Source organism: Trachurus trachurus (assembly GCF_905171665.1).
Source record: "Trachurus trachurus genome assembly, chromosome: 10".
NCBI classification, from domain to species: Eukaryota; Metazoa; Chordata; class Actinopteri; order Carangiformes; family Carangidae; genus Trachurus; species Trachurus trachurus.
Window position 1 is genome coordinate 13,660,927 of NC_139894.1, and position 19,532 is coordinate 13,680,458.

General features: G+C 40.1%; 1 protein-coding gene across 4 annotated transcripts in view; it reads left to right on the plus strand.

Moving 5' to 3' along the window:
• Nucleotides 1-19,532, plus strand: part of diaph2 (diaphanous-related formin 2) — a 346,642-nt gene that overhangs the window by 180,573 nt on the left and 146,537 nt on the right. For all 4 annotated transcript variants that reach the window (XM_083980784.1, XM_083980786.1, XM_083980787.1 and 1 more), the window contains 2 exons: nucleotides 7,418-7,519; nucleotides 11,795-11,889. In XM_083980784.1, coding sequence (XP_083836910.1) covers nucleotides 7,418-7,519; nucleotides 11,795-11,889 — 197 coding nt within the window. The remainder of the gene's footprint in view (nucleotides 1-7,417; nucleotides 7,520-11,794; nucleotides 11,890-19,532) is intronic.

A 19,532-nucleotide genomic window follows, 5' to 3' on the forward strand; every position in this document is an offset into this window, starting at 1 on the left:
TGCTGCATGGTGCATCTTTAATCAGGGCATGTCTGCTTTGACACCTTCATGTCGCCGGAACATGCTTCTCTGCAGCTGTGTGAAGAATAGTTATCAGGAGGTGACATGATGGAAGCTGTTACAGCCTCAATCACATTGTGGGACCAATCCCAGCTTTTTATTCTCTGTGTGTGGTTGTGTGTATTTGTGCATGTATGGGATGGTAGGTGTAGGGGGTGGGGGTTCAATGCATGCATTTTAGTGGCAGGCATAGCACCAGCTGTCTTTTATGTGATTGGGGACTTACAACTATACTGTATATATCTGTCCCCGTGATTGCCAAGGATAAACCTATTGCTGCTAACAAGCGTGGAGTCAAGCTGCCAGAAAGAGAAAAAGTCATTTACCCCTCCTCTTGTCCTCATCTCTCGGCAAACCTTGACATTTTCCAGCACAGAAATGTGAAGTATTTCTTAAGCCCTTTCATGCCTCAGTAGACAAACTGGATCAACCTATCGGTTAACCTTCACAAGAAGAAGAGATAATACTTGAGCGAATTTCTTAAAAATAAAACATAAGCATGGTTGTCTTTTCCTTGTTTGACAACCTTGCATCACTTTTGGCTGTTTGCTTAGACACACCTGCACAATTGATTTTCCAAAAGAAGCAGTTACATTAAGAAAGACATATATGACCCTAAATTAATTAATTCATTTTACTATTAGAATCTTAACTTGACCACCATGCACGGCCTACAGCCAGACTTTACAGAAGTCAGGTGTTACTGTGAAAAAAAAAAAACATTAATGGTGATGAAACCTAAAGAAAAGCTCATCACAACATTTTTTCCTTCCTTGTTTAGCATCGCATTTCCATTCTCAAATAAACGAGCAATCAAAAAAAGGATAGGACTGGACAACCCATGAAAGGGTAATATAATGTCTCATTATGTCATCTGACAAAATCGCAAAATGCCCCCTAATTTTTTTTAACTGCAGCCATCAACTTGCCTTATTTTACTGTACTGTTGTCGTTAAAAGTTTTGTTGAAGTCCATCATATTTTCACACACTTTTCCACAATGTATCATGATGTTGATCCGACTGTTTGACGAGGCCCGACTGCTGGTCTCACCGCTGCTGCTTCCTGACTTCCTGTGCTAAACTAGGCTCAACACGTCCTGCACCATGTCTCTCTGTGAAAGCACAGGGGTGAAACTGATATCGATATTTTCATGTAACTCTCACAGAGACAGCCCACAAACATATTTCTCAATATCTTCTTTAAAGGTGACCAGCGGTACAGGTGCACACCTTAAAAGCCTCTTTCACTAGACTCCGGAGTCTCTCTCTGGGCTTGGTCCCATGTAGCCCAGTGCTGGGAGAGGTAATAGAGACCGCAGGGACATCAGTAATCCTGCCAGCTGTCCAAGGAACAGCTTTAGCTTCAAATCTCTGTTCTTCATCCCCTCACAGTGACACAAGCCCAGCTTCTGCGTTGTCTCCTGAATGCTTAAGGTGGACAGCATGCCGGGGTCTTAACGGACGCCAGGGGCAGCCATTTGGACCATCAGCTCGTGCCTTCCCACCAGCGCTCAAGCGTATTGGGTCACAACGAGCTGCCTTGGCACAACCAGAGAATGGTTTCCTAGAACTGATTGGCTGTCAGGCTCAATCCATTCACTGCCCCCAGGAGCGTGTCTCCATGACCAATTTAAGAGGCAGAGTCAGAGCCTTCCCACACTCCCCGCTTCTGAGAGAGAGAACAACAGTCATGTGAAGATGTGGGCAGATTAAATATTATTGTTAAGAGCGTGGATCAAGCCCCATATCGTGGGCAATGCTCAAGAGTTATTGATTTGAGGGATCTTTTATTTGCTCAACATTATTGTGCTTTCTCTTTGATGTCCGTCTAATTTAATTGAAACAAAATATAACCTATGTTGTAAGGGCACATCTGTGACCTGGGAGTGGCTCCTCTCAAATAAAAATCTTTGATGTACAAGTTGAAATATTGGCTGTGGCTGCGTTGCAGTCTGAGGATATTTCCACTTTGAATTAGACATCAACAGTACATTCCCCAAGATGTAGGCTATATTTATTTTATTGTTAAACTGACCCACAAAGAGATTCCTAATTACAGCCATAAGCTGAAAATTAAGCATGTATAATCATGATACCCTGGACAATACTGCACTGATTCTCCACATTTAGTGGAAACTGAGTACTTCCATAGAAAGCATTAATCATTTGTAGGAGTTCTTCCCTCTCCTCTTGGAATAGAAACAGGGAATGGGGTCACTAAGGGAGATCTGTGTTGTCTCAATTAGAAGAGGAGGCATTTTCCTCACTGGGCCCTGCTCCAGGCCCAGCTGTGTACCTTCCTCCGTGGGCTGAGCCTCTCCCTGCATACTGAAAGCATTACTGGCCACAGGTCAGAGTGTCACTCTGCATGACTTATCCCACTCCTTACACACACCTTCTATTTTAGAGATCTTGTATAACCAAGACCAGATGGTTTCAATGGAAGGACATAAAACTACAGTTAACCTAAAAACTCCCATTCATACAGTAATCAACTGAATGCATTTGTTCATATTTTTGGGGGGCGTGTGTTGTTACACACATGAGTGTGCATGCATTCATACTTACCACACTATCCACAGTTTTCATCATCGTTATCATTATCAACCACTTCCACCACTCCTTGGTATCATTAGACATGATGATGATTGCATGGTTGAGAGCTCCATCGCTCACCCCAACCACAGCTCCTTTCTAATAGTTCACCTTGAGCTGGGAAGTATTTGTTTAATAAAGATTTTAAAAATTGCCATGTCAAGGCAAAGCAGAACAATGACAATAATAAGATTGGTTTCCTCTTGTTGCTTTGAGAATCATGCATGGGTTTTCTAAGTTATAATAAAACAAGACTCTTCCACTTTACAGTAATTGTGTCACAGCCTATGTTATGCTTCATGTTTTTCCTCGCTCACACTGAAATTGATTTTTTCAGTATTGTATTTTAGCATATGCAATCACTTCAGGTTCTAAAGCGGAGAGAGAAAGACATTTCAAGTGTCTAAGTGAGAGGGTTTGACTTTTTGTAAGTTGGAGCATGCTTTTGAAATCGAGGATGTCGAGATGAGTGGATGGAGAGCTTCGAATCCACACAGCAAATTGGCCTTAAGGTTGAGAAAGAGACCTCTGTTTAGCCTTAGTCAGCAGGAGAAATTGGTCACAGCTGGATTTCACTGGTCAAGTGGCACAAGCATGCTCTATATTGTGAATGTGCGTAAAATATATAAAGTATACAGGCGCCTTTTTAAAATCATTTTGTTCTTTAGATCTTGTTTCCTTCTCCAAAATAACAAAATGCAGGCCTTAATTCATGAATATAAGTGGATGCATGTGATGTGCGTTTGTGGTTATATACAGTTTATGTGTGTGTGTGCATGTAACATAAAACACTTCCATGGAATTGGTATTTCTGTGGGCAAGGCATGTCTGAGGCCAGCGATTCTTCCTCAGAATCCATCTCCTTTAGACAGGCTGGCAGCTCTCTAGCAGCTCAATCCTCAGTGTGAGTCCCTGAGATGGAGGACAGGGCACATGTTTGCAGGCAGATTGCACATTTGAGGGAATAAATTGCCTCGTAGAGGACCAGACTCCACATTGTCTGTTCCACTCTGTGTTCCTTTGCCTTTAAATATGTTTGTTGAAGACCTGTCATCTGCAGTTTCTTTTATTTCTTTTCAAGGCCTGCTCATTTATGGCGTCTGGTGGTGGGGCTCAGCCGGATGGTCTGTGTCCGGAAGTGAACATGTGGTAGTGTTTAGCTTTGTAATGCCCTGGGTTTTATGGATGTCTTGAGGGAGATATCACATGGAAGGGAACCAGGATAGTGATTCTGGGCCAGCAAACAGACTGAATGTCCAAGTGTTGGAGAACTCTTTTTATCACAGAGCCTCCCAAGGGTATACCTCAGTCCAAGCCCCACAGAGAAGGCTTAATATGGTTGCCAAGTCATCTTTAATAAGCCAAATCTGTTTTTGCAAACATTCATGTATTTTTTCAATGGGACCTAGGTTTGGTGACTCCTTTTGGCACAGAGGAAGCCTCAACTCCCCCTCAGTTAATGGAATGTGTACCAGTTAAACTCACCAGAGACTTCTCTTTATGTGTTTATGTTGGCACCACTCAATCTTTCATGTGTTTTGTTAAAACATGATTTTGAAACACTTCCTCCTTGGCACGCTTCTCAAAGCTACTCACCCTTGAAAGTTAATATATTACAAAAACCCATTGTGAAATACTATTTATAATTCATTGTGGAGTTTCTCTTCTCGGGCTTGCATGGCCAATATCAAGTTGAAAGCATTTGACCCCATTATTTCCCTTAGAGGACCATCTGGCCTAAGAATCAGCTGCAGAAGCTCTGAATAAGACAGTGGGAGAAAAGCTTGGGAGTCATTGTTCATATTTCAGTTCATATTGACTGAGTTTTGACAGATAAAAACAATATGCTGTTCAGGCCCCTCACCTTATTTCATCCAGCAATTAACAAATCATTATGCTTATTATCTTGCAATTCAGATGTAAGATGTAACTATGTATTGATTTGAAAACACGGAGCTAATATATTTCTGTGTTATGTTACTTTGTTGGAATTGTACACAAAAGCTTTATGGAAACAAGTGAGATGCTGAAAAACTCTTCCACATACACCCCACACAATTGGTTCATCACTGTATGATGGCTTGAAAGATTTCATTAGCAAATAAAATTGTGTCCAAGAAGGATGCCATTGTTGTCAGAGTATTACATTTTAGCCACTGGGCAACTAGTAAAACACGTTTAAATATTGGCAAAGATTTGGATCAGCTGTTGTGGACCTACACTGTGGAACAGGTTAAGCTTTCTGGCAGGAAAAAAAAAACTGTAGCTGGATATACACTTGCAAAGAAAACAAGACAGAAACTTTCATCGAAATTGAACTTGCCCAAAGTCTTTTCCAGAGTGTAATTTATTGTAACAAACTGACAACAATTGTGTTTTGTAGACATTTACAAAACTTGTTTCATTGTTTTGATGAGCCATCTGGTTGAAATGTGCCACCTGTAGTCATCCTTACCACATACCTGGGATCTTGACTTGTGTGGCAGCACAAATGTGTGCAAGCCCTCCAGGGCCCATCAGTCCACATGCAGTGCTCAGAGGAAACATGTGACATGCGGCATAATTGAGTCAGCCAGCGAAAGCTGTAGAAAAAATAAGCCAAGCGATGCCACTACTCAGTGCTCAGCGGGAGAGCTCTGAGCTGTATAGGATTGTATCAGAAAGGGGAATGTGCCTGTTTCAGATTATTAAAGGCACTGTTTTTCTCTTTAATTTGAGATAGCATGGGGCCCCGGGTTGAGGTCGAAGACAGCTGAGGCACTGAAGAATGGGCCGAGAGCGCCCTGCTGAGAGTGTAACGTACCCAGGTGAGAGATTCAAGTGGAAGTGGAGAAAAGAGAATGGAGGTTTAAGACAACAATTTGGCACCGAAAGCAGCCAAATTCCCCTCCGCTGTTTAATTTGCCCCCTCTCTGTGGGTCACTCTCTCAGGGGGATCGTTGTTTCCTCATGTTTTATTTTTGCTGGCTCTCCGGTTTCTTTGTCCACAGTTCTTGCCACATAAGAAATCCAGCGTGATTTTGTGGGTCTTACTGGTTACTGAGTCAAGATATTGTGGATGCAATGTCGTTGTCACTGGATTTTTTTACAAGGTGATAAATATTTATTTTTGTATGTGTCTCTTTTGGTACACTTGGTGTATGTAATGCTGTTGCTGACATTGAAACATGGAAATGCATACAGTACATTTGCCCTGAGCACTGACTATTGCTCATTTTAAATGTAATTCTATAACACCATAACTTTATATCATTGGCTTGGATATCCCAGAGGTTGACAGCAAATCAAAGCATTATACTGTATGTAAGACGGGTATATATTACTTGCTTTTAGCACTACTTAATACAGTAAACAACAGCATCCCTGATGTCATGTGTTGACAGCGAGCGCTGGAGTTAGGCAGGTACCTTCAGTGTTGCTTCGTCTGGCTGCCCAGGAGATGTTGCCTCTTTGATTGTTTCTTCAAATATGCAAGCCAGCGCTATGGGAGCAGATTGTTTGTTCTACATATCCTGGGAGACTCCCACCTTGGGCTTAAACAGAGCAGTTGTGATGATTACAAACAAAGTGTGTTGCCTCTTCCACAAGCCATTGGGAAGAGAGGGAAGGTCTAAGGATCCCTTTTTTCTTTTCTTTTTACTGCTGCTTTTTTATGTGAAAAACTCCACCTTTCACCCATTTTTCTGTCTCACTTACCCCTCCTCAAAACCAGTTTAAAAATATTGACCTTTTATTGTGTACATGGACACCTGTGTTTTTACACAAACTTGATGTTATTGAAATGTAAATGAAGAGTAATACACGCTGACATGTGGCGCTTCCCCAGTGTGCAGACTTAATAATGTCTCCATTATGAAAATAGAGGTCTCTTCTTTCTTGGACCAATTTGTCTATTGTGTTCAGTCACGTAACAGAGACTTAATGCCATTTTCTGGAATTGGTGGGGGGTAACACAATTATCTTCTTGGCCCTAGCAAGTTGACAGACAGGGCCTTAGGGAAGGAGCTGTGCTTATCAACCATCTACCCACTGTCACTATGACAAAATGTTGGCATACACAAACAAATGAAGTGGCTGAAGTCATCACAGGACTGTGCTCTGATGCTGCATGTGATGGTGCTGCACATCATAGTTCCACATAATGTTCACTGAAGCTGTCATCAATCGCATCCCCCTTTTGGTAGCACATGTTCAGCCACATATGTAAAGATCTTACAAATCTAAGGTTGGACATAACGGAAATAACAAATTATACTTTATTTTAACAATGTGGGATGCTAGAAAAATCTGTGATATTAATACCTACGCACATCTTTTCTATGCAAGATTTATCTGTTCAGTACAGCATCCTGTTCAAGACGATGACTGTTCCTTTCACACTGAGATACATACAGTACTGTAGCATTCAGGGTATTTTTCAAATGATTGTACTGATTGCAAGATGGATCATAAAGTTGATCAGTCATTTGTTTTGTTTTTGCCTTTTATGGAGAGATACAGTAGGTTTTAAGGAAGTAAAATGTTGAAGTGTGCTGTTATGGAAGCTATGTTTATGCCATCTGTTACCATCTTACGCATCTTGGCCCGTCAGCTCATGTTTTAATATGCATTTATACATTTGCATTATAATGTATTTATATGTATATACATAATAAATGTGATTTAATTCTTGCTGTATTTACATTTAATATTATTGTTACATTGCAAAGAAAATGTCTAAACAGTCTAAAATAATTATGTAAACTGTTCTTTGCCTTGCAGTGAGAAAAGACGTGAAAGATGAGACAGATGACAGAATGACACAATTCAAGAAAAAGGCGAAGGAGCTTCGAATCTTGGATGCAAAGACAGCACAGAATCTTTGTAAGTATACACAGCTTTGTTTTTTTTAAATGATAAGTTTCGAAAATAATCACATGTTAAACACCATTCCTTCATGAAGTACTGTGCTCCTTTTAACCATGACCTTTTAAGTCAGAAATGTCAGAATTATTTTCCATGACACTCAAGGCATTTCACACCAGCTATGAACAGATCCACAAAGCTGCTGTTGTTGTGAGAGAGAAATGCTAGAAAGCCCTTAACATTGATAGAATTTTACTTTGCCCTTTGGGGAACTGTTTTCTTGGCAGTTGTTAGTGGTAGCCACAAGTGCATATAGACTGTGTCCAACCTCCCTGCCTGTAATCATGTGTAAAGAAAATTCCTGTTGGAGGTAAACACTAAAGCTACATGTAGGGGTTTTGAACCCCCAGAGACCTACAGTACAGTAAGTGGACTAAATGTGCTGTTATAAAGGTTTTTATTTTTGTTGAGGGCTAATTTCAGGTTGAATGCTTGAAAAAATAAAATAAAATCAGTCCAAGAATGTCACTATAACAGCTCTTATGTATGAATCCCCTTGATCGTAAATCCACAAAATGCTGAAATGTTGAATGAATTCCAAATACAAAAACTCAGTGGCTGCTTGCTGTGCTATGTTGATTGATGGGTAGACTATTTGTTATTGTTTTCCCAAGTCTTTGGGATTTCATCTGCAGCCTTGATATTCCTTACCTCAGTGATACAATGGATGATGACACCTCATGAAATATGCATGTCAAATGCTAGATTACAGGTCATCCTCCTTGCAACCCCCACTCCACCCCCTGTGTTTATCCATGTCTTTCATACCCCTCTCCTTTCTAGGACAAGGCGAGGGGTATGCAGTGTAGCATACTGTGGACTGGGATGAGTATATTTATAGGTGGATAAATGCCTGTACAATGTGGGTGAGGATTGGCAGAAAACCAGAATGTCAAAATAATATGAGGGATGCATGTATATCAACAATGTGTGCCTCACAACCAATTCTCTACCTTTGTGTTTGTGATATCTCCCATGAACAGAGGCAAGTTGAATGAGATCATCAGGCAAAATATCGGGGTCTGATGTCAGGAAGGGGCATGTGGCGTGAACATAAGGGTGACACATAAAAGCACGCACATGTGTGTGTCTATGTGTGTCTGTGTGTCACATGTAGACATGTGTACACATTTGCAAATGTGCCATTTTGCACATGTCATTGCACTTGTGTAGAGGCTATGACAACGTTGATAGGTGCCACTGCCATCTTTGATTACAGCTTGAGCAGATGGGCTTTGAATTTGACAGGAAACAGGAATGAGTACAGGAAATCTCACTTCCAGAATCGCGTTGGGTGGGAGGCACGTGGTCGCACACAGCTTCCCCTTGTGTCGCCTTGACACATACTAAAGCATCATAGATCAAATTCACTGCCTGCCGCAGCTCCCTCTAAGCCCCCTTTTCAATTTTGATGTGTGGTACTGTACAGTAATATTGAAGGTTCAGTGACGGGGATGGGTGGTGGGACAAAATGAATGATTGTGATATCAGTGGCACTTTGTGTATTGTGGTATGCTTATGCATTAAACTGTCTGATAAATTGCATCCTACCTACTATTCCATCCATACCTATATACACCTACTGTACCTGTCCGTCTGTGCTTCAGTCCAAAAACCTAGCTGCAGCTTTTACAATAAGCTGTCAGTGAGTGCTTAGATTGGTGACTAAGACCTTCCTGCTCAAACAAGAGATAAGATACAGAATGACCATACAGTAGTCTGCTTTTTGCAGGTAATAAAATAAAACTATTTAGACTATTGTGTTTTCAGCTAATTGCATGACCCTGTAGTCACTTGTTTATGATATAAACACGAGGCCAGAAGTTTCCTTGGATTAGTCAACAAACCATCACTAGTGTGAATAACATGAACAGATTTAGACTCTAAGGTGATGAAAACTTTCCATCCAGGTCTTCGAACCTGAGCAACAAGAGCCCAGTTCTCAATTGCAACCAAATTCTGACCCACTGTATAAAATGCAGACCTCGAACCAAGAGAAAAACTTTAATTTTTAAAGCTTGTACATTTGAGGGCACAACCTTTTCTTCTCATGCAGTCTTTAATACGAAGTTTCAAAATCACTTTGACATACTGTAAGCTTTAAATGTTTAAAAATCAAGTTCGGATACCTCATGAGAATTTAATCTAGACACATCCCCTGTGAAAGGAAACTTCACCCCATATACTAAGATATTTACAAATTTGAAGAGCATAAACTAAGCACAGAAAATAAACATTTAAGATTTGCTTAAAGCAGAAGTAAGCGATATTTTTGTGTTAATATAAGTCTTAAATAGTTATATCTTCCGACAGCAATCACTTACATAGAGTGTTTGGACCGAAACACGGGTCTCTCAGTCACTCTGCTCTGCTCTGAGCCGAGGAGAAAACTTTTCTCGTATCCTACAAGTTTTATCCAATAAGGAGAGAGAACGGCATGAAGGGCTGTGTGTGCAACCAAGGAATGCGCGTGAATGTGGCGACGTAGGGACGAGGACCAATAGATCCATGACGAGGGCGCGGGCTGCTAACTCCATCGGCTGACAAGACGTTATGGTGCGTTCAAGGCAAACCGTAACTTGTGTATTTCCGACCTGTGAAGTCGTACCAGTTCGATCTGGTACGAGTTCACGGGTCGGAAGTTACGAGTGGCCGTTATAGTGACTTTCACAGGTAAAACAGGTCAGAAAAACACAAGTGGGTTGCCTGGAACGCTACAAAGTCGTAAGTCGTGACTTGAAGCTGTAATTTACGGTTTCAAAAGCCTACCTGGAACGCAGCATTAGCCAAAACGACCGGATCGCTTACTTCTGCTTTAAGGAATTTGCTTCATATAATATTAATCTGAGTTTATAGTCCAAGCAAAAATGAACACAATACAAATACAAGTGTCTTATTTTTGTTAAAACTGTGGTTTTTGAATAGATTTTTATTTTTTCAGTTCAAGTGACAATATATAGCTAATAATGTAGCCAATAACTAAGAATTGATCCTGGAAGTTTGAACATGCAGTCAAGGTGTGCATCAGAATGGCACTATGCGGCAGAATCTGCATTCACACACTTCCCCTTTTGCTGTGGTTAGATTAGTTTGCATCCAGGAAATAACAGATGCAGCTGCTGGCTGACCACACCCAAAGCAGACACAGTGCACACAAGAAAGTGAAGAGTCAACTGCTAGATGGCAGCAAGAGTTTGATGTTCATCTTGTCATGCTACTTCTTCTACACCCAATACAGCGTCATCATCTACAATATATTCCAGGATTGTTTTTAGACAATCCACCCCCTGGAGAACCTCGTATCCAGCTGTTGTTTTCATATGCCAATGATATACGTATATGACATATTGCAGAGACAATGATAAACATAAGGTGTCAAGACAACAAACAGGTAAAACATTCTCCATTTGATTAAAAGATCAGGTCAGGTCAGGGTAATGTCATGCAAATTAGGAAAAAAAATACATAAATTCAGATTACCGATGCGATATGGTAATAATACAGTTTATTGTGAGGCATACACTTTTATTTCATATGAGTTCTGAGTGTGAGTCAACAGTTTTGTTTAGTGCATAAAGAGGGACTACTGTATAACACAACAAAGGCAAAAATAATAACACAAACTTTGTAATAAGTAAACGCAATAAAAACTCTACTCAAAGGATGCACTTCCTCTCCTTTTGTTGCATGTTAAATACAGACATCAGGTCCCTTTGCTGCAGCGCTATAGCAGCTGTTGAGTGACTCTCCTCCAACTCATTACCAAACCTCCACCTGTGACTTCCACCTGGATACACCATCAGCTCCAATTTCCACTGTAGGCACCCCACCTGGAGAATACAGCACCCACCAGGCTTTTCCCCGAGGCAAAAAAACAAAACCATGTAGCTTTTACAGTAGACGTGGCTATTGCATCTACCCAAATACAAGTGATGCACTTAAATTATTGCGATTCTTATTATTGTCATGTTGTTGTTGTTATTAAGAGTCAAGACATTGTGTTACTTTGGCACCTTTTGCTTCAAAATCTTGATGTTTTCCTTCCCAATTTTTGTCAGGGTGACACAAAGTATCCTGTTGAGGGGCAGAAAGTGTATTAGTTTTTCCAAGTGACAAGTTAGGTCTGTGGTCATTTTGTCTGAGGAGCGATGAGTGCTGAAATGTCTCTTTGAACCCCACAGTCTAATAAAAAAAAGGAGAGGAAATGACTCTCTTCTCTCTCCATCACAACAGCAATTTTCTTGGGCTCGTTCCGCTTGCCTTATGAAGAGATCCGGGACATTGTGCTGGAGGTAGACGAGGACAGACTGAGCGAATCACTCATCCAGGTAAGACTGATGTTCAGTGTGGTGTGTGAGATTTTTTTCACTGTCTCACACACACAAACACACACTTATTTTTATCCTCTGAAAACTACGGGGTTTGTGAGAGAGAGTGAGTTTTCCTACATGTGAAAAGATAATTTTTAAATTTTCAGTGTCTGGCGGCTAGCTCGCTGACCCCATTTTAAGCTTGGTATGGTCTGTTTTTGGCACAAGTCTGGCTTGTCATTCTCATGTGGACCATAGAGACCCCCTCGATTCATCCTCTTATAATGGATGATGAACGACAAGACTTGGCAAAGTCTCCACAACTCCACCCTCCTTTCCTCTTTCCTTTGTCTTAAACTATGATTGATGAGCCTCCTAAAGGGTAGTTGTTTTTGCTCCAATTTTATTTCTGTTTTCTTCTCTCAAATAGCATTAATTGAAAGCAGGGCTAGTGCATCTGAGGTGAAGATGCATCGCTGGACAGCATGAGCCTCAATCTGTTCTAATATTTCTTGTTGTGTCCTCATGTCAAGTATTCCTGCAGTCTAGTTATCTTTTGTTTCAGTTTAATTCACCTGCATAGACCTCAGCACTCAAAAGCAGATTCATATTTTGATTCCAATATAATCTTAGCAGTCATACGCTGAATGTCATTTATACATTTGTTTCTATAAGTGCAGATTTTCTAACTTAAGTTCAAAGGTCTTCATACCTTGGAGAAATAAATAAATAAGAACTCTACCTTTATACTGAGATATATGTCCTTTCCCACATGGCTTATCAACACACTCCTGCAACGTTAGTGTGCTTCCTCCTCACTGCTTGGATCCCAGACACTAGTAAAAGATGTTGGGCCAATATATATTTAGATGGGGCCTATCTACAGAGCTGCCCTGCAGGACTATTATTTTGAGCTCTGATAACCTTTAATTGGCCGGCAATCTGGCAGAAAGTACAGACTGTACGTTATGAGATGGCAGATCCCCCTCTGCTTCGTGAAGGAGAAAGGAAGTTAAGGTGTCGACCTTTTCTAACCTTCAGCCTTTCTGTAGCAGAAAGTAAAAAATGCTCAGTATCTGCCAGTAGGGCAGCCGTGTCTCCAGCCCACCAGGGTCTTGTTGCACGCAGCAGCAGACAAATGGCTGGACTGGTTTACAGTAGTCTGATTGGATTACAGGAAAACAAAGCACCCCTCCCAACACCAAACAGTTCATATTAAATTGGCAAAGCTACTGACAACACATACACAGGTGAAACTGGTCGATAGTCTGGTGTAACAATGCACACTTGATTAATTGGAACTCTCATCCATGCCGGTGTGTAACTTCAAGGTCACAGAAATGCCCTGAAGTTGATCAACTAAAAGAACTGCGATGAATAGATAATGGCCAAACCTAACAAATACACTCAGACACAAAAAAGAACTATACTATCCATTCTCACCTTTTCTCTGTTGCTGTGATGCAGCGATCTGTCAGAACCCTCAATTTCCTTTTGTTCGCTGTTTGAAAAATGCATGTGAATCAGTGGTTTTAGGGTTATGGCATGTGGTCACGGATAAATGATGAAGAAATATGGTTTTGTTGTAGCTACTTCCACTTGGAAGCAGCTACTCTCCCTCTCTGAAAGGTTTTCTGTTGTCACCCTAACCTCTTCCATATCCATCTTTAATAAATATGAAGCAGGACAGTGAGGCTGCTAACAAAGCAGCAGGCTCAACAAGGCTTGTGAGAGTAAGTGTGTGAGTCAGCATAAACATGTGAGAACTGAGCTGATGTCTCAAAATGAAGGGGGAGGCATGAGGACTGGCTGATTTACCAGTGCAGAAGGAATCTACTCTTTATTTATATTCAACAGACTGTACTGCTTTTGTGTAGTGTTTTCTATTTAGTAGCTCTTTTCTCTGTATACAGTATCATTCTTTTATACCTATCAATAAACACCAAGACCTTACTTAATTTTTCTTTTCAAATAATTATACTAAATTCCAACTCCACAATATTGATTGTATTGTACCATCAGGGGTACATGGTTTGTACTCTGCTAAATTAGATAATTTGCACCATATGATTCTGGGATGAGGAGGCTCAGAATATGCTCTCATTCTGTTATAGAGGTGGATCCACTTTTGCTCAGCTCTATCAGTTGAAGTCGGTTGCTGTTTTCCTTAATCTTTCTGCCTGTGAAATGTTATTTTCCAAAGGAATTGATCTTTAATCAGACTGTTCATGCTTTACATTTGCTAGGCTCCTGCTTCTGTTTTCAGCTCTTGTATTTGTTTTTGATGGACAGCACAATTTTCTCTAAGGTTTTTTACAACAGTGTAAGATTTTCTTTTTGGTTTTCTGAATTTACCCAGTATTATAAGGTAACCATTTAAAGATAGAGAAGCAATTTTTATTTATATGAAAATTCTGCTGATTGTCTAATTAGACAAACTCCCTGGTGAAGTAAGGGTTAGATGTTTATAGAACAAAATCATGTACAAATGAGCTCACAAATTAAACAAGGAAGCAGACAACACATGCCTGAGAAATACAGTTGGATCTATACAGAGGCACTGAAGGGAAGCAAAGAGACTTCCTGCTGCGTGACACAGTCCTGAGTGTGGGCTCCATCTGCACAGTGCTCATCTACACTCATTATGCTGATTAATCACTCTACACCACCCACTTTCAGCCACACGCCAATCACCATTTATCCACATGGACAACTGCACAATCATACAGAGTAGGAAAATGTGTCGGCATGGCTTGGGTAATAATAAAAGGAAATGCATTTACCATCTTGCTAATGTCAGGAGTGGGTGAGTGTGTGCACCTACAGTGAAAGTAAACAACTGGAGTTCGAATCACAAGTTCTAGAAAAAAAACATATTTGAATAAAGGGTAGATGTGCATGCAAACCTCTAAAGCCTTTGATCAGCACTTACTGTTCTGTGCTACTTTTCACAGTTTAATAGCTTGGTGTCACCTGCTACTTTTGTGCTAACTTTCTATAAAATTGTAAGAGTAAGGTTTTAGAAAAAAAAAAGACTTATTGCTATACCATGACAGATTTGACTGCTAATGTAAAAATGCTCAGTAGATTCAGATTTAAAAACCATTATTGATACAGATACCATTATTAAGCTAAATATATTTATCTGGTTTTATATCAGAGTTGATACATATGCTATTTGTTTTTATTGCCATGCTTTTTTCAGCTTTACAGAACTTTTTTTTTTTTTTTTCTTTCAGTTTCTACAAATGTGCACTAATGAACACTCCAACCTTGAGAAAGTGATTTACTGTACCTGGCTGGCAGTCATAAAAAAAAGCTTGCATGTGTTCTTGGATGCTGATGAGGAGCTCCGATAAACAGTGGCTCAGTTTTAACTGGTCTTGTAGCATTTGTCACAAGGGGAAAATAAAACACTACATACAGTAACTCAGTTCAGTTCAGAATTCTCTGCAGCATTTCTTTTTTTTTGCAAAGACAGATGACAAGCAAGTGAGGAATTGATAAATGGAAGGAACAGTGAAAATAGAAGGAATCAAGGAAGCAAGAGGTGTTCATAATGCATCTAAAACTCTGTAACTCAATCTTATTATCTTCCTTCTCCGTCGACATGTCTAATGTAATGATTTGTCAGCAGAATGTGACAGTGCACTGGCCTTGAAGTACCCCTACAATGTGTCACCCTGGTGGAGTGGATAGATAGAAGTTGATTGGCCCTCCTTATTCTGCATTAGAGCCCATCAACGCCTCAGAGATGATGTACACATCCCTGAATGCTGGCAGACAGTCCTGGCTCTTACCATTCATCTAGCCTCCATATGAATCCTTGCAATTCCACACTTATTTTCATCTCCATGCACCACACATGCAAACATACGTACAGTACATGCAAATGAAGACATTGTCACTTACTCTTCCAATCTTCTAGCCCCTGCACAATTGTGTCATTTATCATCTGACCAGGACATGTGTGCAAACACACATTTGCATGCAACTCTTCTCCCTCACTATGTCTGCCTCTTTTCCCTTTTTCTTCATTTCTTACCTTGAGGACTCAGGTCACTCATGTATCTGGTCAGTTTCATCAACTTAAAAAAGGCATCAGAGACACACCACTGCCATATTCCTTATAACAATGAGATGAAGAGGACATTGAAAGACAATAATGAACACTGGCTCAGTGAACGGATAGAGAAACCTTGGCAAAGATGTGCTTTTAAAGGGATGACAACCTGACAAAGCTATTCACTGCTATTGTTGGCTGGCAACAGAAGCAGCGGGGGAATGGTCCTGTAGACCTTGTTCATGTGAGAAAGAGTCAAGCACACATGCACATTGGGCTTCAGGGGTCTGGTTGCATTGTGTTTGCATTTAGTTTGGCACTTCACGACTTGTAACCCCCCTACATTAGTTCTTTCTGGTAGCACTGTGGCCAAGTGTATTCTACCTCAACTGCACTATTTAAGTCATGACGTGGCTATGCCCATGACCTTGCTGTCATTTACTTACGTTGGCTCTCCTTGGTGTTTTCATTTCTCCCAAAGTCCTTCACAGCCTCTTTGCCCCAGGGAGTGGGCTTAACTGGCATAATGATGGTATTTGGTCTCATGCCCTTATATTTCTTGCCAATTGAACACAAGGAGGCTAAACAATGCCCAGATTATTAATAAGCACTTGTAAACTTGAATAGTTTATGGTGTAATCAACTGGCACACATGCAGGGGGTTTCTCATAATAGTTCACTGGCAGGGTTACTGTGATGTAATATATTGAGGGTTTAATTGCATAGTGACTTATTAGATGCACCTGTTATGATATTTCTCATGTTATTTTATTTTTGTTGTAATGTGGAGCAATGGCGTTTTGCATTATTATTTGTCAGCACATTCAGCAGCAATAGTTATCCAGTTGCAGGTACTGTATAACATATGATAGTTATACTTCTTATAATATTTTCTTATAGATCACAATAATATAAATTGTAGTAATGTAAATAATGTAAAACATATTATTACTGCTACCATAAGTAGTGTTCACACTGACAAATTATACATAGTCATTTGGACCATGGAGCTGGAACATTTGTCACACCAAATACCTGTAAGTAAACCACATTTATTTCATCAATTTAAATTATTTCACTGGGAATACCTTTTTGAAGTGAAAATAAGTATTAATCTTGACCATCTAATGATACCATTGTGGGGAAACTCCTTATCTGTTGTGGCAGTGGTCCCTGGAAATATCTTCAACAGGTTCAAGTGGCTGACAACTTTGTTATTGTTATAATACACGTGGTTTTTTCCACTTCTGGGAGGAATTGTGTCCAATATATTTTTACTTACAGTAGAAGGGATTAAGTGGTATTGGTTTCCAGGAATTTAGATTAATGCTTAGCCAGTACTCTACAAGCTCTCCAAGCATCTTCTTTTGTCTTGCTACTTTTTATTATTTTTCTTGTACAATATTTCTGCTGGACTACCTTCTGTTCCCTTGTTCCTTAATTGGCATATCTTGGGAAATTGTTCTTTGTGATTACAGTTATTAAATTCTTAAATTCCCTACAGTCCATGCATATCCTCTTCTAATGTCCGCCCAAGCACATATAAGCTTTTTAAGGTCTAATCAGCTTTCCTGCCTGCATCAGGCAGAAACAGGCCATAGTTCCTCATACACAATATATAGTTACAATATATACACACTATAGTACATGTGTCGTCCAATGATAGCCCCTTTTCTAATTTAACAACGTCTCATCATAGCTCATCACTACATTAACATCAGTGGATCAAAACAGTCACAAAAGGTTATTTTTAGTGTCTGAAGCTTAAAGCAGAAGTAAGTGATATATTTGTGTTAATATAAGTCTTAAATAGTTTTATCTTCCGACAGCAATCACTCATATAGAGTGTTTGGTCTGAAACACGGGTCTGTCAGTCCCTCTGCTCTGCTCTGAGCCGAGGAGAAAACATTTATCGTATCCTACAGTTTTTATCCAATGAGGAGAGAGAACGGCATGCAGGGCTGTGTGTGCAGCCAAGGGACGCTGTGAATGTGGTGACGTAGCGACGAGGACTGTTATGGTGCGTTCAAGGAAACTCGTATTTTTCCGACCGTGAAGTGGTACCAGTTCGATCTGGTACGAGTTCACCGGTCGGAAGTTACGAGTGGCCGTTATAGTGACTTTCACCGGTAAAACAGGTCGGAAAAACACGAGTGGGTTGCCTGGAACGCTACAAAGTCGTAAGTTGTGACTTGAAGCTGTAATTTACGATTTCAAAAGCCTGCCTGGAACGCAGCATTAGCGAAAACGACCGGACCACTTACTTCTGCTTTAAGTTGGTCACCTAAGTTCAACAATTACTACTCTGGTTCAGACTCCAGCTGCTGAGGCCAGTCCAACATCCAGTTAGTGCCTTAGGGCTTTTTTGGAACAGGCGCATTTAACATGGTAAATTATGTCCACAAATTGTTTTTTTTATTGTGTTTTTTTAACAACAAATATCCTGGAGTGTTAGACAGTGGAATACTGAGGGCTGGGTGATGTACAGTACAGGGTCAGGACCACAACCCAAAGGTTGCCTGAAACATTGTTATCTAGCTAAAGATGAAATCAGAATTAACATAGATGGACGTGGATACATACTGTAGAAGACACTTGCTGTATGCTGAGAAATCAATCAAACACACCAGTTTTGTACTGGTACTCCAGAGCAGCTTTATTCTCCCATCCCTACCCAGAACATGTGATCTAGCTGCCTGAAATGAGAGAGTCATCACTAAATGTTTAAGCACGCCCAGTTTTTGGTGTGTGTGGTAAGCTAACTCTCGTCAGCAGATGATATGGCCCTGGGGGCTTGTTTTGCGGAATATCAGAGTGGCTTCTTAATGTTTAATGTCTGCCAATGTATTTTATATTACCCCATCTCCTTTTCAAAAGGAAAGGCTAATGACTAACACTACACTGCCGCTATTCATTTGTAATTAGCGTTGCCCTATGTTGTGTGCAAATGCACCAGTAAGAATATTAGAGAAGCACAGGGAAGTGACCAGCATCTCTCATATTTAAACTCAGTATGTCCTAACGAGTAAATGTGTGCAAATAATTTTTAGAACTCACTCTCTGACATACTAGAGCTATTAAGTAAACAGTGGGTCACATTTGTATTCATTTTATGATTTAGAATGAACAGTATAATATCACACACTTTAAACTCATTTTCACAGATCCTGATTTGGCGTGGGCAAGAAATAAATTATACAATGCTGCAAAAGTAAGCTGGTTAAACAGGAGTATACATTAGGATGTGCTGATGGGTTGACCAACATGTTTAAATATCTTCCTGATCCTGGACATACACGAGGACCCAGAAAAAGAGCCTCATCTCTACCCATCTGCATATTATTTTAGGGGATTTTGTACTTTTTACCCTATGTACTTACTTTGATACAATACATATTTACCTCCATTTAAGAGAAAAATTATGGAGCTTTTACTCATCTAAATGCTGTCATCTTTTTGAGCAATAGATAACCTTGATTTGTTCCTACAGATAAAAAATGACAGAAAAAACTAAATATTTTTCTTGTCTTACTTTTCTGCCTTCTCCACCTAGGAAAAATAAAAGTGCCATTGTTGAATTCAAACTAATATACATTGT